A 22,824-nucleotide genomic window follows, 5' to 3' on the forward strand; every position below is an offset into this window, starting at 1 on the left:
CGCCTTTGTTCTCACATACCCATCATGGCGGGCAGAGGTGATCCGGACAGGGCATCGAATAAAGGTGGTCGGGGCAAGTCGCAAACACAGAACAATCGCATGGAGCGATATGTAAATCTCAAGTCGCCACCTACATCTGGGGCCGTCTCCAAAGGGACCCCATCGACTAGCCCGCCGGATGGATCGGACCCTACCCTCATGGACATCATGGGTGCCATTACTAGCCTCCGTGCCGACATGCAGCAACAGCACGAGACCCTGACTCATAAAGTGGACTCCATGGCCGTTGATATTACCCTCATTAGGGCCGACTTGGGCAAGACCAATGAGCGTGTGAAGGCCCTCGAAATCAAGACCGCCAGCCTAACCTCGGACGTTTCTGAGTTACAGACTGAGGTCCGCAATCTGCGGTCGACCGCTGATCTATTCTCGAGGCGGCTGGAGGACTTTGAGGGACGAGCCAGGCGGCAGAACGTCCGCATAGTAGGGGTGCCGGAGGGGTCCGAGAATGACGCAGCTGACCTATTTGTGGAGGACTTGGTTAAGACTCATTTGGCGCCCTCTGGACTGAGTCATTTTTTCTCAGTGGAGCGTACCCACCATGTACCAGGGGGCCCGCCGAAAACGGGAGCGTCGCCACGACCGATTGTGGCGCGTCTCCTCAACTTCAGAGACCGGGACGCGATCCTCCAAGCATCCAGATCGCATGGGCCACTTCACTACCAAAATGCAGAGGTGCACTTCTACCCGGACTTCACCAGGCTGGTGCAGCGTCAAAGACTGAGCTACGCGGGGTGAAGAAACGCCTCAGAGACTTGGGTTTCAAGTACTCCATGATGTTTCCAGCGAAACTCTGTGTTGAACACAAGGGACGTGCCCTCTTTTTTGACTATCCTGAAAATGTCAGCGAATGGCTGGACACTGTTTCGCCGGCGCGTGACGAGCAAGAGGATGAAGTTGGAGGCGCCTCGGGCGGAGCGGAGCGGCAAGAATGAACTAGGAGCTGATGCTACCCCCCGCCTTGAATGACCGCCGGACTGGTGTTTTATTATTTAATGTTCTCTCCTTCATTTACATGGTGGGTGGCGGGACGGTTTCGCGGGGATTCCTTACTCCTCTGGGTCTTTCGTAGAGTAGTTAATGGGGCGACAGGCACACTGCTGGTTGGGGGGGGCTTTTTAGTCTAATGCAGGGGTGCAGGGTGGGGGGTTTGTTGGGTACAGTTATGTTGTGTGTTGTTTTTTCCTTTCTCTCTCTTGTGTGGCAATGGGACATTGGTGCTCCTGAACTGTTTTTGATGCAGGTGTCTTTGGGTTTTGGGTGGGGCGGGCAGTGGGGGGATGGGGGGTAGGTTGTTAAGAATTCTCAGTTGGAATGTTAACGGGTTGGGTGACCGAATCAAGAGAGGGGTGGTGATCCAACTGATTAAAAGGCATATGCCAGATATTGTCCTTCTTCAGGAGACACACTTGGTGGGCAACGCTTGTAGAGCTTTGAATCGTAAGGGTTATAAAATGGTGGCACATTCGGGGTTCTCTTCCGGCTCCCGGGGGGCGGGCATCCTCGTGCGCGCGTCCCTTCCCCTGGAGATAGAGACCACTTTGATTGATGACAGGGGGCGGTACGCCGCCATAGCTGGTAGATGGGAAGGGCGTTCCCTCACGTTGTTTTCTGTGTATGTCCCCCCGGGGCTTCAATCTAGTACCTTTCAGGACCTTGGTGGTGCCATTTTGTCTATGCCGGCTGGCCGTTTGATATTGGGGGTGATTTTAATTCAGTTTGCTCTGGTCTGCTTGATCGCCAACCGCCTCGCGACCTACGTAGCCCGCAGTTGTGGCTGCCATCCTTTCTTGAATCCATGGGACTGGTAGACGGGTGGCGACTTCTGCATCCCACGCTCCGTCAGTTTTCCTTCCTATCGGGCGCACACGGGAGTCTTTCGCGCATCGACTATGTCCTCACATTGGCTTCGGATGCACTGGCCGTTTCCGAAGCCCGCTTTCTGGCGCGGGGCATTTCTGATCACTCCCCGTTATGGGTCTCCTTTGACTTTGGGGTGGTCCTGTCGGAACGGCCGGCAGCGGTAAATCCGTGGTATTTCCGGAATTTCAAAACCCGTTCCCTCCTGGCCAAAGCCATTGACCTTTACTTCTCTGAGAATGTGGGCTTGGTGAGGTCGGCCGTTACACTCTGGGAAGCCTTCAAGACGGTGCTCCGTGGCGAGGCCCAGGCGCTCATTGCTGAGGCCCGCCGGACTAGGGATTCTGACATGCTGGTTGTTGAGCAGGAAGTACTGCGACTCGAGGCCCAGCTGGGGCCCGAGCCGGACCCTTCTGTCCTCCATACCCTCTCGCTGAAACAAGCGGAGTACCACGCCCTGGCCACTAATGCCGCTCTCGTCCTGGCCAAGGAACAGCGAGGCCGCATCTACGACGTGGGCGATAAGGCCGGGAAGTTACTGGCCTGGCTAGACAGAAGGGAGATGGCCAGCCGTGTGGTACCCGAACTCCTCGGGGACGACGGTGTGGTCCTTACGGATCCTAGTGCTATTGTTGACTCCTTCGCCGGCTACTTTCAGGGGGTCTACGAGTCTGCCTCGGACTTTTCGGAGGCGGACTCGTCGGCCTTCCTCTCGGATATTGATCTACCCAGCCTCTCTGATGAAGAGAGAGCGGACCTGGATAGAGACATCACCGCTGAAGAGATTGACCTTGCGATCCGCTCCCTAAGGACTGGAAAGGACTCCGGGCCTAACGGCATACCGGTGGAACTGTACAAAATCCGTTCGGACGCGATCTCCCCGCACCTCCGTAAAATGTTCTTGGAGTCCTTTGAGAGAGGTTCTCTCCCCCTGGATCAACGACTAGCCACCATTGTGGTCATCCACAAGGAGGGTAAGCCACGGGACGTCTGTCGATCGTACCGTCCTATCTCTCTCCTTAACGTGGAGCCCAAGGTCCTCGCCAAGCTGCTTGCCAACCGCTTGATTGGCGTCATTAGCGACCTCGTGCACCCCGACCAGTCGGGATTCATACCCCACCGAAACACTGCCCTCAACTTGCGTCGCCTTCATGGTGTCATGGCCAGGGCCCACACTCTCGAAGAGCCGGCTGTCTTGGCGTCTCTCGACGCCACTATGGCCTTCGACTCGCTCGAATGGCCGTACCTCTGGGCAGTGCTGACCAAACTCGGGTTCGGGCCTGTCTTTGTGAGCTGGGTGAAGCTCTTGTATGCGGACCCGATGGCCCATGTTACGGTCAACGGTCACCTGTCGGCGCCATTTCCCCTACGTCGGGGTACTAGACAGGGTTGCCCCCTGTCCCCCCCTTTTGTTTGCTTTGGCCCTTGAACCGCTCGCTGCTTTATTGCGTGCGCATCCTGACCTGCGAGGCATAACATGGGCCCCTGGCTTTGAAGACAGGGTCTCCTTGTATGCCGATGATATTCTGCTGTATCTGACTTCCCCCTGCAGGTCCCTCATTGTGGCCTGTGATGTGATCAGACTTTTGGGGCGGTACTCTGGCCTGGTTATTAACTGGGCCAAGTCCTCCCTATATGTCCTCAAGGGGGGATACTCCGCGTCTCCCCAGAGGCTGCAGGATTCAGATTGCCACGCGCGGCTTCAAGTACCTGGGCATTTACATCTCTGGTAATCCCAAGTTGAGGCATGACAACAACCTACTCCCTCCTCTCCAGCGGTTACGACGTGATGTGGACAGCTGGCGTACACTGCCGCTCTCCCTTCTTGGCCGGGCCGCTCTATTCAAGATGATGGCCCTGCCCAGGTTCCTATATGCGCTCCAAAACGCCCAGGACCCGGTCCCGGCGCGCTACTTTCGTGATCTTGAAGGCCTTCTCCGGACCCTCCTCTGGGAGGGTCGACCCCGCGTTGCCTTTCACAAACTCACACTCCCCTGGTACGACGGGGGCATTGCCCTCCCAGATGTGCGCCGTTACTATTGGTCTTCGCAACTAGCTGCCCTCAACCACGGCTTCTATGGCCCAGTGGAGAGCCCCGGCTATGCCATGGATAGATGGCTGATGGGCGACGGTAACTACTACCGGGCCCTATACTCTAAGTCTTTTGACCGACGGTTGACGGGCCCCACCCGCACGGCGGTCCGCACTTGGCGGACGGTTAATAAGGCACACGGGTGGCAGAGCAGACTCACGAGGTTCACTCCCCTCTTTGATTCCGACATCCTGGGTAGACTATGGCACACCAAAGGATTTGATAAGTGGGACCTTATCGGCATTAGCAGGGTTGACGACATGCTCTCCAAGGGCTCGATTAAGACCTTCCCCTAGTTACAAACTGAATACCAGCTGGGCGCGACAGAGTTTTTTCGCTACGCTCAACTGCGACACGCGCTGCTCTCGGCCTCTCCGCCGGACGGCGTCATTCCCGAGAGTTCCCCACTGGAAGACAGGATACTAGATGGGCACATGCCGGACAGCGCAATCTCCCTCTCATATAAAAAATTTATCAATGTACGCACGGACCTCCTCCTTAGTTTGAGAGACCAGTGGGTGGCGGATGGCCTTGAATTGGACGAAGAGGATTGGCAGAGCGCAGTTTCCTCCCCTAAGGAGGTTGCCATTTCTTCCCGTCTTCGCCTCGTGCAGTTTAAGATCTTGCACCGGGTGTATATGACAGGACCCCGATTGATGCACATGGGTTTCTCGCCTGACGGTCTCTGTCGCAGGGGCTGTGGGGCTCTTGCCACTTTCCTGCACATCCTTTGGGACTGTCCGGTGATCGCCTCCTACTGGAGAAGAGTACACCGCGTTATGGAGGAGGTGACTGGCGTGGTTGCTCACGCTGAGGCCCGTCGATGCCTCCTGAACGTGTGGGAGCCTTCCGATCACAACGTTGCGCAGACTAGGTGGGTTACCCTTGGGAACATGGTAGCTAAGAGGGACATAGCCCAGAGGTGGGGTGCGGCCGAGGCCCCCCTGCTGGTACAGTGGAAGGCCAATATGGATTGGTGCATGTTCAGGGAAAAGACAGTCTATGTGGCCAGAGGAAGACCTCGAACTTGGACTAAAATTTGGGGAGCATGGAATGAGTACAGGGGAGATGTGTGTCTACCGCCCGAACCAATCAGCCAGCGTGATAATATGTCCCCCTAGCCTGTGATGCCAACTGAGCTCTCTTGTACTACATTCTCCTGTCACCTTCCCCCTCCCTCCTCCTTCCCATTCTGCAACCTATCCTTGCTGCGCGTTTCCTGCCCTTTCCCTACCCATCCCTGACACCCAGCGTCACACTAATCACACTGCCACTTTGCGCCCGCAGGCGCCTTGTTGTTGTATTCATTTAATATAAAATCAACCTTCGACGACTATGTCTCAATTGTTTGACACTATTTCTCTCCTGTTCCTACTGCTGCCTTGCCTCCGGGATGTCAGGCTGAATAGCTGTGTGTTCTGAACTCAATAAAGGTTTTCAAAAATTTAAAAAAAAAAAAAAAACTAAATTTGGAGTACACTTTGCTCCGTAACGGGTACACATCAACCCGTGAACCAAAAATGGAAATACTTTTTCTCTGCAACAGGGCACACAACACCCTTGAACCATAACTCTATAACTGGGACACATGTAGTCCCACAACCGAGGATGCAACAAAGTGCACCTCACCCTGTAAACTTAAAACAATTGGAGCATATAGCTTCCATCTCAAAAATAACCATGAATCAGGGTATCACTCTGAATTCAAACTGGAACATTGACAGCTATAACAAACTATACAGGGCACTCACCACCCCGAAAACACACCACCTCACAAATACACAATAGTACAGCACTGCATTCACCATTCACTTGCCGCTCACCACACTTTAAATTAACTGCACGGGGCAGTCACCACCCCAAAGAAAAAAGAAAAAACACACCACCATCCCCATTCACCACCTTAAAATAAATTACACAAGGCACACACCACCCCAAAATAAACAGCAATAAAACTCTATTCACCACTAACTCACCCCTCACCACTCACTGAACCCACACAGACTACGAGACATACATTAAATTAGCCAGCAAAATAATGTAAGAGAAAGTCTCGTGCTCCGGTGAGCGATCTCTCACCCGAGATCTCCTCATTAGTATGAATCGCTGTTTTCATCATGCCAGTAGCAGTTTTATCCCAGGGAACAGTACAGATGAAAGTGTGTTTTGTCCGCAAGTCAGACGAAAACGAATAAATCTCAAAGTTCGCGATGTCTCCCAAAAATAAACAGTTTTCATGTTATAAGGTAGAATAATTATTTTCAGACAGTTCTCCCCTCACCAACCTTAAAATCGTGGGGCAAAAGTCTCGTAATTCCCCCAAAGATCGTTTCTATGGCGACGATCCAAACAAATGCTCGGTGTATTAATCCTAAGCAATGCAATGTCAGCGCTAAAATGGTGGCACGCATACTTCGTCGCACCGGGTGGCTCTCAGCACGCCTGTGCTTTAAAGCGAGAGGATGCAGCACCTCCCACGATGTTACAAAGAGCTCCACACAGGTAGGATTCAAGCGTTTCTCGCGCATTCCCTTTGAAAATAAATAACTGTTAAGCATTGCGCAGTCAGAATAAAGTTGTTTTTTTTGCGAAGGAATAAAAACGATAAAGACTTGGGCAGTCAAAGTATTCAAAACGAAGCATTACCCATGACCTGCTCACCGCATGTCCACAATGTATGGCCCATAGCTGCTCACCGCAAGCCCTTGTAAATAAAAGTGCTCAGTCTGTTTTCACGCAGTGGCCATGCGCCACGCTGCCTCTTCCCATCCAAATCACCTCCAACGCTGGATTTTCCTTGCGATTGCATTCACAGACAGCAACACTATTGTAATCACGAACGCCAGCAGTAATTACCTCCAACTTTTCTAATTAAAGTGACATCTGTTTTCCACTTACTTGAGATACATACGGTTCGCCCGCAGACATTCAATTCAGCTTACAGAGTAATCTTTTTCCTTGCCAAAGTCTATTAAACAGGTTGTGACAAAACCCTTTCCCAACTCTTTCACATCACCAGACGTGTCTTCTTGGTGTCTAGTGCACACACGCCAGCACCCTGGGATTGCAGGCCGTCCGGATTTTATGGACACTGGTGGGACTTACCAGGGTGCTTCTTTTCTCTTTTTTTCCTAGTTTCAGTTGATATAATAATATTTCTCAACTTCTTTAAATACACAGATTCTCCCTTTATGTTTCCGGCACGCTGTAGACTCTTTATCTTTACTTCTTTCCTTCACACGCTGTAAGTTCTTTCTTGATTGTCCAAACGTCGCCAAAAATGTTGTAAATAGATGTCTAGAGCCGGGTGTATTATAATGGTTTCTTTATTAAAGATAGTTGCAAGTCAAGTCTTCAAGATGGTAAAAAGAAAAGACCCAACAGGAGTGACCTCCTTGTCACTCAGCCTGCCTGGTGCCAACTGTCAGTAGAGACCAGGGCAAGCCCCCAACACTCCATGATGTCACCAAAGGTTCTAGTAGTGACATCATGTGGGTGACAATGAAAACCCACAGACAGAAAAGAGACAAGTTAAATATAACACCCTCCTTACCAATATCAACAACCTGCAATGCCTGCCAAAGCGAAGCTCCAGCAACGACAGTCCTTGACACCCGACAAGATCTTCGCACTGCAGCGACAACCATCCACAACATTGTCCCTGCTCCTGGCAGCCTCCTCCACCGCGAACTGGACTCTTTGAGTTGGACTTTAGAAGGTAACTTTTTAAACAGGACTGACTTGGTCCCTGTATCTGGCCCACATTCCATCGTGGACGGCCTGAACTTGTGACTTTAGCCCAGTCTTGCAAGATCAGATAACCACAAGCGGCAATTTGTGCTTTTAGGCACTATACTTACCTTAAATCTTTGAAATTGCATGTCTTGTTCTACTGATTAGAGTTTTCTTGTTTTGGTGCCAAATAAATGACTACATTTTACTCAATTTTTTAAATTGGTGTGGGATTTTTCTTGTTTTGTGTTTTTACTTTATTACTGTTTAGGTACTGCATAAATACTTTACACATGGCCTCTAAGTTAATCTTGACTGCTTTTGTTTCTAGTTTTATCAGAGGGTTAAGCATGTTTTTGTTTAGTGACTTTTTATTTTTCACCCTGACAAGGACTCCAGCAGTTTTTCACACCATGAAATAAATATTGCATAGCAAACTTCATAACAAACTCTGTATAATTTTCAATGTTTATAAATTGCTAGGTTACTCCCATAGCACGTTTAACAAGATCCAAAAAACCTTGGTGAGCTGTGTAAAGCAGGAACTAGCAGAGGATAGCACGTCACCGCCAATTATGCAGTAAATCTAGGCTGCAACAAGGGAGCATGTCTAGATACTTTGACCCACCCGAGACACTGTTATCAAAGCCCTGATTTGCATCCTTAACAGACAGATACAATGTCAGGTAGTGCTAAGTAAATTTCATATAACACCAATCCAACCTAAAGGAACAAAATTAATCAGATTTTCATTGATAAAGGAGATCATTTAATGCACTGGTCTGAAAGCATTCTGAATCCTGCTGATCAGACTCAGCAAAATCACTCAAAATGTGACAGCTGGGATGAAACTAATTTCTCTCCAGCTCGTTTTAAAAAGACCATACTGCTGTACAGAAATTGTCAGCTCACTTGTACCACACATACATTAGATAGAAGTCCCTTTAACAAAAACAAAGTGCCAGGGAACACAGCATGCGGCCTGCCAGGTGCAAGTCACACCCACTTTTACCAATGTGGCCTGCACATACGTGAAGGGCAGTGTTCATTTTACAGCTGTACAAGAGGGATAAAGTTGGTATGTACCCTTCAAACAATAGAAAAAGAATTGTCTTCTAAAAACATGGTAGGTGGATATTTTTAACAATGATTTATATTTTTTAAACACCCTCCAACGTCTTCTGAAGGGTTTATGCTGTGAACTTGGTCAAACTATCAGTGGAGATCCAATTATACCTATGAAATCTCGAGCCACCATTGTTAAGTAGCTCAGCCAGATTGGAAACTCGGGTGTCACATATTATAAATTTACCCTCTCTTTCACTTCTTAAATGGCTAGTGACTGTCTTAAAAAAAGGTGATTATTAATTTTGTTATCCAAAGTAAAGTAAAAGGAAACTGCTGAGACGGATAGAAAAAAAATAGGCGGAGGAAAATCCTCTTTAGAAAACACCTTAATTTATCTACAAATAATGAGGTTCCCCAAACTCAGGTGGTAGCTGAAAAGGAGAACAACACTGAAATTAAGAGCAATAAGGAAAACATTGCTCCCCCGCCTTTGGCGACGCCAGCAATATCTCTGATTTCCTTTCCTCCCCCCTTATTAACAGCTGATCTAAATGTCATCTCTCAACAAGTTTCCGTTAATAGGGATATAACTGGGTCCAAAAAACCTGTACTCCCAGGTCAGGATTATAATTCCCCTAGTAAAATAGGCCCAATACTTAACCCCTTGGCACCATCTTTTTCGGGAATAGTTGCGAGAGGTGCTATATTGGCAGAGCCCAAAGAAAAATGTATAGATACATTATGGGTAGAATTCACTCCCCTTTTCGATACCGAATGCATTTTGAACAGATCCCTCCTACTCAAATATTTTCAAGAATCTGCCAACTTGAAATTAATACAATAAGCTGACTTGGATAAGGTACAAATATTAAAATCAGAAGTGGGGATGACAACCAGGGTGAGGTTCTACTCTAAGTTAGTAGCCAATCTAATTCTACAACGTTCAGAAGATTTGCAGAGTAGAGGGATAGACGTAATCCCGGTATTGGAGCATACTAGTCAAACTAAGGTCCTTAAATCTAAACCCTCCCAGAAACCCCCATTTTCCCTGCTGCAAGCAGCGACAGGGAGTATAAACAAGTCAGGCGAACTTACAGAGTTAAAAATATGTAAGTCTAAGGACTCCCGTATGGTGTCATATCCCGCCCCCCCCCCCTGTTATCTTACCAACCAGATTCAGGAAACGAAAGTGTCCAATGGAATTGGCTCCCCCGAGTCTTGGCAGAAAAACCCTCAAATAATCATTTAAATAATCAACATCTTTAGCAAAAAACTATCCATAATTTCTTGGAATGCAGCGGGCCTAAAAAACAGTCCGGAGAAATTGGCTTTTCTTTTATCTCTGGAGCCAAACATAATATGTCTCCAAGAGACATGGTGCCCTGATAAAATCCAATTAGGGAATGACTATTACGTTTTAGAAGGCAGTGCCACCTTGAACAAAAAAGGTCATGCTAGTGGGGGGATAGCCTGCCTTTTATCAAATAAAATAAATTGGAACTATGGGCATTACCTGGACCCCAGTAAACTGTTCCAAGTAGTAACTATGTTTAGGTCAGATAATCCAAAAACTAATAATCGTTTGGTCCTGATTAATACTTACATTCCACCAGAAATTGGCTTCAACGCAATACTTAAAAGGGTTTTCTTGCATATCCAGAGTATTAGGGAGAAAGATCCGATGACGGATATAATTTTAGTCGGGGACCTAAATTGCAAGATTTCCAATTTAAGCATAAACTTATTCAGTGATAAATTTAGAGAGGAAACCCTCTGTATTCCCCGGGCAGTGTTTCCTGAAAGTATAAAAACAAATAAACGTGGTAAAATACTACTAAAGGAGTTGGTAGAAATAGACGGGATCATAGCAAATGGGAGACTCCCTTCGGATTCCCCGGCTAGCTTCACACATAAATCCTATAGAGGGAAATCGATTTTGGATTATGTAATAACAGATATCCACTCATTCGAGTTGTTGAAGGACCTCAATATTATGGATACACCGCTAAGCGATCACAAAATCCTATCCATCTCAATGAACGTAAAGCCTCCAAGTTGTGATCAGTGGTCGCTGAATAATGACCAAACAAATTTCCACTCTAAATCAGGAAGGTGCTATTGGAACGCGAGGGCGCATCGAAATTTGGAAGTAATGCTGGATACAGCAATCTCCGAGTTCCCGTCCTGGAATGGCTTTGAAATCGAAAATTTTTGCGTTTTTATGAAGTCAGTGGTAGCAAGGACAAAAAAACTCAACAGGAAAAAATCTATTAGAATTTCCCCAAGCCCTTTGAGACCTCTAAATATAGAAATAAACAAACTAGTAAGGGCTCAATACCTAAAGAGATCGATGGATACAGCACAAAAAATAACTATGCTAAAAAGGAAAAGGAGAAGGTTATTGTCCAGGCTACGCAAAGAAAAAGAGGATGCCATTTGGGTAAAAATAAGAGAAGCTGCTATCCATGGGGAAATGAGGCAATTTTGGTCCCTCATAGGCGAAGGGTGCGGAATGAGAACAAGTCCCGCCCCCATTGCTATTGAGGAACAAATATGGAGGGATTTTGTTTCCAACCTCTATGCAAGTAATAATGAGGCGAACTCTCAAGTGTGGCGAACAGAAATGAGGGTACCACTAGATCCATTTACAGAAAAGGACATAGATTTGTCTATCAGTGAAATGAGACATTCCGGGGCCATGGGCCCGGACGAAGTGCCCATCAACGTATTAAAACAGAACAGGGCTAAATGGTGCAAGTTACTCTGTGCAGTCTTTAATATTTGTTTACTAAGAGGTAAGGTTTTACCTTCCTGGAAGGGAAGTATCCTGGTGCCGTTGTTTAAAAAGGGAGATCGCCTATCCCCTCAGAATTACCGCCAGATTGCATTATTGGACGCAATCGGCAAAGTTTTCACAAGATGTCTGCTCAAGCGAATAAATATCTGGGTGGAGCACTCGGGTGTTCTTCCACTTGAGCAGACGGGCTTTAGAAAAAATCACGGTACCCTGGATAACTTGGCAGCCCTTCAGGTAATAACGGACAAATATATTGGAGCCAGAAAGGGGAGAGTCTATGTGGCATTCATAGATTTCTCCACGGCCTTTGATAAGGTCGACCGACAATTATTGTGGAGAAAGCTACACGATCTGGGAATGCCCCATGGTCTCTTAGGTTTGGTACAAGACTTACACGATAACACATGGTGCAGAGTATTATTGGGGGGGGAAAGAGGCTTATCCCAGCTCATACCATCTGCAAATGGCCTCAAGCAGGGCTGTCTTTTAGCCCCCCTCTTATTTTCCCTTTACGTTAGTGATCTTCCCCACACCATATCCGCAGGTGAAGGCATTGCCCCACGCTCGGGAGATTCATATATCTCTTGCCTAATGTACGCGGATGATATATTGATTTTAGACCTCACCCCAAAAGGACTCAATAACCGTCTTCAACTATTACATACATTCTCCGTAGAGCATTTCCTGAAAATAAATATCTCTAAAAGTAAGGTAATGTGTATGGAGGGGAGAAAAAAACTGAGGTTAGAAAACTTCAGCTGGGAATTGGGAGGTCAAAAATTAGAAAGAGTGTCATCTTACGTATTTTTGGGCAAGGTTGTTAATAGTAATCTAAGCAATAAATCCCATATTGAAAACAGCACCCACAAGGCAAAATCACAGGGAAACGGCCTAAGAGCACTATATAAATCGACTGGTAAAAGGCACTTTGGATATCTGTTGGAGGCATTCCGGGCAAAAGTCCCCCCAACTCTGCTTTATGGCATAGAGTTTATCGATCTAGCTGAATGGGGTTTTTTAGACACTGTTGAGGGATCCCTCTTGAGAAGTTTAACCTCGGCTAATAATAGCTGTAGTACTGCTGCCCTTCGTTTGGAACTCGGGCTAAGAAGCAGCTGGGCACAGGCTTTGGCAGGAGCCATTCGCTGCGTAATATGTCTGATCAAGGGAAAGCCAGCAACATTAAGATCCCTAATCAAAAAAGAGTTGATGGGCCCACTAAAAGAGTACTCATTGCTTATAAAGAACTATAGGAAGGCCCTCATACTCTTGGATCTGGAGGAAGCCTCCCTCGTAGCCCTTTCAACACAACAACTAAAGCTCACACTAAAACATGCCACCTGGAAGTTGAGCTACGAAAGGGATCGTAACCTGATTTTACAAAAAAAGGGGACAAACCAAGCTGTTGATTCTTGTTTGTTAAGACAAATACAACCTTATGTCACTTGGAACATGCCCCATGGCTTGCGCCGCTTTTGGGTACTTCTCAGGCATGATCTACTTCCATTGAATAAGCTGCTGGCCAAATGGTATGGCATATCCAACATATGTAACTTTTGTAACAGTTCAGTCCAAGACTCCATACATGTCTTGTTAGTTTGTCCAGCACTAATGGTCCATCGTCGGCTGTGGGTAAAGCCCGTATGTATCCAGCTTGGTATTTTATCTGCTAGATCTTTGATTGATGCAATCTTTTGCCCTCCGAATGAAATCTTCTGTAATAGAATTTTTAATTTTTTTAAATGTTTCTTAGAATTGTACTAGTTGAATGGCATGACATTTTGTATATTACTGTAGAATAGGTTGATAACATGTGGCCTTATTTTAATATGTTTAACCTGTATTATTGTAATATGTGGATCTCCACGGAGTTCCAAAATCATATTTATAAATAAATAAAAATTATCCCAAGTGAGGTATCAACTTACTGTTTTTCAAAGAAACAATATGGGCCCAATTCACAAAGGGACTCACGACTCAAAGATATGAGTGTGGAGCCTCCGCACTTACGGTGGAATCTCTGCACTCGGGGTGGAATCTCTGCACTCGGGCGGAATCTCCGCACTAGGGGTGGAATCTCCACACTCGGGGTGGAATCTCCACACTCGGGGTGGAATCTCCACACTCGGGGTGGAATCTCCACACTGTAGTGCTGAGATTCTGCCCAGAGAGTGAAGACTCCGCACTCGTAACTTTAAGAGTCATAAGTGCTTTTGTGAATAAGGCCCTTTATCTACATATGAAAACATTTCCCTTGCTCAGTTGTGTGGCTCACAGAAACTATTAATTAAAATGCAAAAAGGACAGGTGACGGTGAAATTACACTGAAATACACATAAGATGAATACATCTGAAATAAAATGTCTTCCAACCTGCAGTGGCATTCTCAGAAGTTCAGGAGTTTGGAATTCAAGCATATTTTGAAACCTCAGTCGGCTAAACAAACGGAAACAGATTCCAGGTCTACAACGTCCTGCCCTGAAAGTAAAGAAAGTAACTTTCATTAGTTCATAATTCTTACGGAAGAGAGGGAAGGGGTCTTTGGGCCACCCATGCTCTAAAATAGCTAAACGGTAGGGACTCCGTCATGTTTCAAGTTTATTTGTAATTATTATAAGAAACTCGTAAGAGGTTCACATAAAACTTCAGCCAAAATCCATACTTTCAAAATTAACATTAACAGAGGAACACAAATAAAATTGGATACTTGAAGAACATGAAAAACAACGCAGCATAAGACCCCTGTAAATGCCATACATTTAATAGAGATTTAAAAAAGTACTTAGCAGAGTGAAAAACTCACAAACTATTTCATTGGTAGGTACAGTGACTCACAAAATATTTCATTGGTAGGTACAGTGACTCACAAAATATTTCATTGGTAGGTACAGTGACTCACAAAATATTTCATTGGTTCAGTGACCGCAGTGTAACTGGGCACAGAATCTAAACAACAACAAGTAAATAAATAGATCTCAGCCATTCTCAGGAAAAAAGTGAAAGCGCCAAGCAAACAAGAAGCACAAAGTTCAAAATTCGGAAACCATTTCGACATAGAATTCAATCAACCAGAGTACCCTTAATACAACTTTAAAAAGTTAAAAACTATATAGCAAAACATTTCATTAGGAGGTGCGTAAAGTGACTGCAGTGGGTTTGAGGCAGAAAGAATAGACCGCTGTAAACAAATGTGTCTCAGCCATTTTCGGCGACATAATAAAAGTGCAGGGCAGACAAAAAGAAAATTGGTTTAGATCTTAGAGACCATTTTGACCAATTACATTCGGCCAGAATATAAATACATTCAAGAGGGGATTAAGCTAAAAGAATCCAAAAGCGTCTCAACCCACGAGGCATATTCGGCTGTGCTTTATTTGCTAAAAGGGAGGCTATTATATTCGAGAACCCAATTTTTTTAGGCGTGCATCCCTGTCCAGAGGAAAGCTTAAGGACCATGTAGCTTGCTTAAAACTGGCTGTTAGTTGCTGCGTTGTTAAAGCAAGGACCAGATTGGGATCTAGATGAATCATATCAACAGCATAAGTAAAATGTCTACAGATTAAGGACTTATCCTTACAGTCAACAACAATTCATTTTTTTATACAGGACCTCAGTGAGTCATCATCATTCTTCACTAGACAGGGAACCCAAAGTAACACCCCGCTGGGCCTTGGACAAAATCACGTCTCAAGCCCAGTTCTAACCTTAAAGCTGCACCAGGGATTGCTGAGTTAGCAGAAGTTAGGTTTCCGAGGACCTGTCCTTCCATTGTATCTAATAAACCTCGTTTAGATACCTCAACCTGTCCCAAACCGTAAATCAGAGTGGCAGGGATTTTGGCACGATAAAACTCTAACAGATGCGCAAAATGTCTTCTCCCGGTTGCCCTATAAAAAGCGCCCTAGCCTTTATCTTGAGATTGAGGGTTGCTCATGTTATTTTCAATATGGGCCTTTTCCACTAAGGTACCCACACATTATCTTAACCAAGAAAGTATAAGATTTCACAATTTCTAGTTTGTGTGCACCCAGGGACCATGTAAAATGTCCATATTTCCGTTTCTTCCTCCCATGAAAACACATAATTTTACTTTTAGTCGTGTCAATCTTTAACTAATGGGCATCTGCAAAATGTTGCAGTGCCACTGATGCCTGTTAAACCCTTTGGGGCAAAGTCGAAGATTATTATGTTGTCGACATATAGCAGGAAAAGAATTGACTTACCCCCATTTATCAGTGTGATACCCTCGTTCATAACCAAGTGGCTGTGAAGATCCAAAATATATAGGGAAAAAAGGAGCGGTGCTAAAAGGCACTCTGTTTTAGTCCATTTAAAGTGTGAATTGCCTGAGAGAGTCACCTATCACCGCCCAGGAGAACTCTGCACCAGATGCAGGAATGGAGGGAAATTATTACATCTAAAAGGGTCCCAGGCATACCCAATCTTGAAAGCTTTCTCCACAGCAGAGGACAATCTACTTTATCAAATGCTGAGGACAAGCCTATAAAAGCTGCATACGTCATTCCTCTCACTAAAATATACATCTCATGAATCACTTTAAGGGCAGTTATATAATCGATAGTTCCATGGTTGCCTCTAAACCCAGTTTGCTCCATGGATAGAATTTTATTTTCTTAAGTCCACTCGTTACTCTGGGGCAATAATAATTTAGAGAAAACGTTTCCCACCTTGTCCAGCAATGCGATCAGACAATAATTTTCTGGTAAATTTCTCTCTCCGTTCTTGTATAATGGTACTATAATACTTCCTGTCCACGAGAGAGGATTTTTGTTTTATTTTTAGAACAGCTTTTAAAGACCAGGAATACAATTTTACTCCAAAGGGATACATATTAGTTTATTACAGAGATTGGAATTTCGCCTGGTCCCACCACAGCCGAGGTACACATTCCTCCAATTGCTAACTCAATCTCTTTTTCAGAAGAGGGGGGGAGGGTTTACAAATATGTATGCCCTTTTACACTAGGTCTATCTACCTCTCCCCCATTTGTGGCAAATAGATCCGTAATTAAGTAGATCCAGCTCGATTTCTCAATGGCCAAGGGGAATGATCTCACTTTAAATCCACATCCTTCAGCAACAAGCGTCCAAAAGGACCTAGTCTGACCATTTACTGCAGCATCCCTTAGATTGATCCAAACACTATCCCAAGCGTCTCTTTTCAAAGGGGCCTTCAATCGACTCCTTCTCCTTTTTATTAGCAACACCCTGGTATTCCTCTCAGGGACGTAAACCATATATTGGATTGTTTCCTCACTAGGGCATTTATTTCCCTGTTCAACAAAAGTTTCGACTAACACCTTTTACTAGCTGCTTCATGAACATACTAAAACATTATACATTGTCTCCCATCCAGGCATCAAGGTTTTCAAGGATCGCTTATAGTTTGCTTTTCAAACCCATGATTATCCTATGATCCTATGATCCCACTGTGTGCTCCCTGTTTTTCATTTTTTATGAAACTTGGACTGGGACCATTCGAAGTTCTATGAACTAATAGGCGCCATGTTTAGACCCAGCGAAAAAGTCAACAAGCTATGGTCATTGATGAGGGTATCTGTGACCTTAAAATCCCCAAACAGGGAAAACGAGGTGCAACTTACCACCACGTAATCCGAATTGCTACTCCCTTTGGGGATTTATGATTGTGTGATGGTGGAGAGTCCGAGGGTAGTCTCCCATTAGCTATAATGAAATCATTAATTTTCAGTTGAGCTCTCTCTATTGTGTTTGGACTCCAAACCCAGTGATTACAATTTACAATATTCTTATTTTTATAACACCATTTTATTGATTTAGTTTGATTTTGTTACACCACACTTTTACACAGTAGACCATACAAAACAGCAGATGCCCGACTGGCTGAGCAAGAGATATAATATTTCAAAGTTAATAAAAGCAAATATAAGAACAGACCTTCCTCCAATTTCCGACCTACAGTTAGCACTGTAATCGTCAACAGTTGGTTCTCTATCCCTTGGGTCCCCAGATCAACCTTGTTAGCTTAAGTCTGAATTTCGTTATCCAGGGAGTGATGGGGATTTTCAACCCTTTGGAAGGCAATGCCCCTACAACTTACAATATTCTTAATGCGAGAACAAACCCCTTGGTCTTGCATTAAGAATGTCGTCAGTCTGAATTATTATTCTTTTTTTGTTATTGTTATAATTACCAACTTGCAATTTTCAAGTTACATGTCCATAAATGCTTGAAAGAGGCCCTGTGTGCCTATCAATATGATGCTATGTCCTGATGTAGAGTTTGGTGGTTAATGAACATCTTCCAATTACTGGGGTAACCAAAAAGTAAGGAGTACAATCTACTAGCTGATTATCTTCCACCATACCATCCAAATGAAAAAAAAAACTTCAGCTCTTGGGTATAGGTTGCGACATAAACATTGTTCATACCTTAATCTTTCCAATAATTATTACTCTGTGATTGAGTGTGACAACATCGTTTCTGAGAACAGCTGCAGTCTCAGAGAAGGATAGAGACTCCTCCGCTCCATGCCAAGGACGGCTGAGGCGTGATACACGACATCAGTGGGTACTGCCAGTGAATCCTTAACCCTCAGATGCTACAAAGCATCACTGGAAGGTTATGTACATTACCGTTTTGTTTATTTGTTGTACTGTTTTGAGCTCAATTGAGCAGAAGCACTCATAGGTCCTGAAGAAAGCCGCACCACAACTGGGTCATTGGCAGCAAATTTACCAATTTTCACTGTTCAAATGTAGCACTCACGACAGAAAAGGTTGGAGACCCCTGGTATAGACCAATTGCAAAGAAGCACTTACAAGAAGGGTCGGGAACAATGCAAGGGGAGCTGCCAAGATGGGAAATGCATCAAACTGGAATTATGTCAATGTAGACGGATGCAATCAGCATATTATACAAATGATGCATTGTAATTAGGTAAGGAGTAGAATTTGATGGGGGAGGGGGTTGTTTCAATGCCTTTCCCAGTTAGAAAAAAACAACTTGTGGAGAGGCAGGAAAAAATACACCTTCAAACCAAAACGAAATGTGAGAAACTGATCAGCAGACAATGATAACACTATCATTGTTCATTACAGTCCAGTTTAAATAATAATGATTAATACGTAGTTCATTCAGAAGAAATGATTGTTTCAGGTCTGATCATGAGATTCCTTTACCCATTAATTTGTGCATAGATAATACCGGTCAAAGACTGCATTTTTAATGGATAAATTAAATTAGAAATTTAAAAAATAGTACAATGGTGATCTAAGATTCGAGACATCTAAAATGCATTAGGGAGCCATAAGTTTGGGTGGAAATAAATAAAGGTTTAAAGACCACAGTGTGAGATCAGCATCTAGCGATAGTGCTTCGCGGTAGAAACTGCTTTGCAGAGGGAAAGTGCTAGAAGTCAACAAGGAAAAGAAAGTGGCTCTGAAAGCACACCTGTGCCGCAAAAATGCCAGAATTCTTGGGGGGAGGGGACGGGGAGGGATAATTGATCAACATGGGCAAAGTGGATACATACTTTCAGACTGTGTCGTCAGAATTTGCTGCAAAAAAGAATTGCTCTGAGATTTCTGTGGTGGAAAAAGTACATAGATCACTTGTAGCAATATCCACAAGAGATGCGTCCCCAAAGCCTACAATAACAGCTTGTTGAATTTCAGAGACAGGGGGCATAATGTTCCAGCTTATTAGAGAAAAAAAGTAGCACTGATTAAATTAATAGCCAACTCTATATATAGATTTTACAGTCGCAGTTAGGACACCAGAAAGGCGTTGTTGTAGTGAAGAAAAGATTGTACCAACATGACATATTATATTTCATACTGTAGCCTGACAATTTAAGAATCTAATATAAAAAGACAAAGTTAGCGTTTTTCGTGGTTCGTTGTACAAATGTACATCTATCTAAAACAGGAAAAACAAGCTGAAAGAGACAGAGAGGAAGAACCTAGTGGTGGACAGAGACCCTTTGGCATAAGCAAATGTGATTACTGGAGGTGCTCCTGTTAATGTGAAGAAGGACCCTGGTCTTGGAATATCTGAACAAAGAGTGATACTTCCCCAACCCTGTGGTGTTCCACAATGGCAGCTCACAGTGCTGTACGCATGAGAAGGGATCAGCGGTGTGAGTCAGTGTCCAGTGATGATACAAGCATAGTGCAAACCCACAGAAGAGGTCATGTTACAGTACCGAATACAAACTGGGAGACCCAATATAGCCATGCAGGCTTGGGCAATTGCACAATAATAGGTAGAGAGTGCCTACAAGGGGTTTTATTTCAAAGAGATTCAATGAGAAATTGTTCTCAAATTATTCTGAAGGTGAGTCTCATATGAACATTCACCCAGGTGTCCTATGACAACATCAATAGAAGTGAATTCAATTCAAAAGCACAAAAACACAGGAAAATCTTATTTGTTTGAAAATATAAATTTGTTTATAATAGTTCATTTAAAAAGAGTACACAATGACAATTAAATCAGCAATAAATCATGAAAAGAGGTAAAAGCAAATTAATCCAACAATTCATGAAGAACATCTATTCCAAACACGATTAGTAATGACATATCCCCTGATAAGAATAATGGTCAGTAGGGATCTACCAATGCCTCAGAAATAGATGGTAGAGTCGACGTTTCGGTCTTAGTGGCGTCAGTCCGTCAGACTATCTTCAGGACAGTAAATATTGCATATAAAAGAGCCCTTCTATAATCAAAGTTCCCACGATTAGTCCTTATCGTGAGTATGTAATCAAATCCGGATACATTAATAACGGGATTAACACTGCATCAATCACATCAGGAAAGTCAGATTAAGGACGATGATTGAAGGCACTTGTTAATGGCATCAATTTCGGGGTGAAAGGATACAATCATCAAGTCACCACTGTTACATAATATTTCTATCGAGAATGTAGCAAAGAAGCCAGCGTCAGTTAGGGGATCCTTCGTAGCCTGCTTTGAAATGAATTCACTACTATTAATGTTGTCATAGGACACCTGGGTGAATGTTGATATGAGACTCACCTTCAAAATAATTTAAGAACAATTTCCCATTGAATCTCTTTGAAATAAAACCCCTTGTAGGCACTCTCTACCTATTATGTTACAGTACCAGCATAAACAGTGACTTTCCCTTTCGCCGGAATCAGTCAGTGGGAGTGATTCCCTCTTGCCTTATGCCTTCTATGAGCTTATAAATCCACTCACCTCATAAGTGTGAGCAGCCTTCGCCATTGGGACCACAGTGATAATTAGGAGGCATATGCAGCAGTAAGCAACATTGTAGTGAAGACTAATATGACTTGTGAAACAACATCTGGAAGCCACAGATGGGTATCCAGCCAGGGACTGAGATGTCATTGGCAAAAAGTACAAAAGAAGAGTTAGCAGCAAATCGATTAGCATCAGAGAAATCAGTTCAGGAAAGTGCTACAAGCGACACAACGGCGAGCTTTCAAGGGAAGAAAAGGCAATGATGTGTTGCTGCATTTTCTTGCTAAAACGTCACTTCAGAAAAGAAATGTAAAATCTTGCAATGGAGGAAATACTGGACAAGCTTACAACAACGCTCACTGGAGTGGAATCCATACTAATATAATAAAGAGAGAGAACCCAAACCTTTGAGGCGGGTAATGTCAGGAACCACAGCGCCAATCAAAACACCCAATACAGCATTGGAAATGTCAGGGTAAGCAGATGGACATAGGCTATATACCAGCAAAACATATACTTTAGAAGGGCAAAGTACGTTCTTTGACAAAGTAGTCCCTAGGAAGTAGCGCCATCTCTGAGGTGGGCGTGTGCGTTATGTTTGAGTGGGCGTGTGCGTTCAGAGATGCATGCAGCCTGAGATCGTTGTCCGGGTCTAAAAAAGGTGGGCGTGTGGGGGGCGTGTGCGTTCAGAGACGCATGCAGCCTGAGAACGTTGTCCGGGTATAAAAAAGATTTACCCGATGCAGCCTGAGAACGTTGTCCGAGTATAAAAAATGATTTACCCGAAGGACGGCAAACCTTACCATACGCTACCTACCCCCGCTTTATAATGCAGCAGGCGTCTCACAATGCACATGCCTCACAATGCACATGCCCACACACAACAACACTGAACAGCACGCACACCTCACGACGTGCACAACCGCTAATCTCACTGTGATGAGATTAGCGTTCGTGCACGTCGTGAGGTCTGCGTGCCCTTCAGCATTGTTGTGTGTGGCCGTGTGCATTGTAAGACGCCTGCTGCATTGTAAAGCCGCGGGGTAGCATTCAGTAAGATTTGCCGTCCTTCAGGTAAATCTTTTTTATACCCGGACAACGTCTGGACGGGCAGCTAGTCTACTATAAAGACTGGAAAGGAACTAGAGTAAGTTCAAAGAGTTTTCGTCGTGAGGTCTGCGTGCCCTTCAGCGTTGTTGTGTGTGGCCGTGTGCATTGTAAGATGCCTGCTGCATTGTAGAGCCGTGGGGTAACATTCCGTAAGGTTTGCCGTCCTTCAGGTAAATCTTTTTTATACCCGGCAACGTCGGGACGGGCAGCTAATCTACTATAAAGACTGGAAAGGAACTAGAGTAAGTTCAAAGAGTTTCCTGCTAAAAACAAGAGGTTGATGACTCGGTTACGGTGTTCAAGCACTGCACAGCCACCTCAATCAATAATGTGGTTAGAAAGACTATAAAACGTGAGGAGAGCAGCCAATGTTAGACTTCTGGGGTAGCAAATGTAAAAGGGTGATGCATACAAATGTGGTACCAACTAAGCTTTTTGAAAGTCTCTATGGCACTCTCAAGTGATCCTCAGATTGTACAACTGAAGCGGGCAGTGTGCCTACTACCATATGTAGAATGGAAGAGAGATATGGTTATGGTTCAGTGTGGGATGGTGAGGGTGCTTTGGGTAGAAGCTGGGATTGTTTATCTTACGGTTTGAATCCGTTGTTTACTATATTTACAGATGTCTCAAACTAATCAGCAGACAGGGAATTACCACAGATTTTAAAATATCTATGTGTAATATGACAATTAGTAAGGAGATAAGACTTATCGGAATGTTCACAGCCTTAAAGGGGGAAGAGGGGAAGAGGTGTGGCGCCGCGGCTAGGGTGACTGACTCTGGAATCTGGAGATCACGGTTCGATCCCCGGCAGCGGTGGCAGATTAGCCCAGCACCATGTGACTCTGGGCAATAGCTTGCTTAATCTTCCC

General features: G+C 44.7%; 1 protein-coding gene across 9 annotated transcripts in view; it reads right to left on the reverse strand.

Moving 5' to 3' along the window:
- YTHDC2 (YTH N6-methyladenosine RNA binding protein C2) overlaps positions 1 to 22,824 on the reverse strand; it is a 1,208,271-nt gene that overhangs the window by 566,270 nt on the left and 619,177 nt on the right. For all 9 annotated transcript variants that reach the window (XM_086961045.1, XM_086961046.1, XM_086961047.1 and 6 more), the window contains one exon: positions 13,982 to 14,087. In XM_086961045.1, the coding sequence (XP_086817171.1) occupies positions 13,982 to 14,087 (106 nt within the window). The remainder of the gene's footprint in view (positions 1 to 13,981; positions 14,088 to 22,824) is intronic.

The sequence above is a fragment of the Lissotriton vulgaris genome, chromosome 3_1 (genome assembly GCF_964263255.1).
Source record: "Lissotriton vulgaris chromosome 3_1, aLisVul1.2, whole genome shotgun sequence".
NCBI classification, from domain to species: Eukaryota; Metazoa; Chordata; class Amphibia; order Caudata; family Salamandridae; genus Lissotriton; species Lissotriton vulgaris.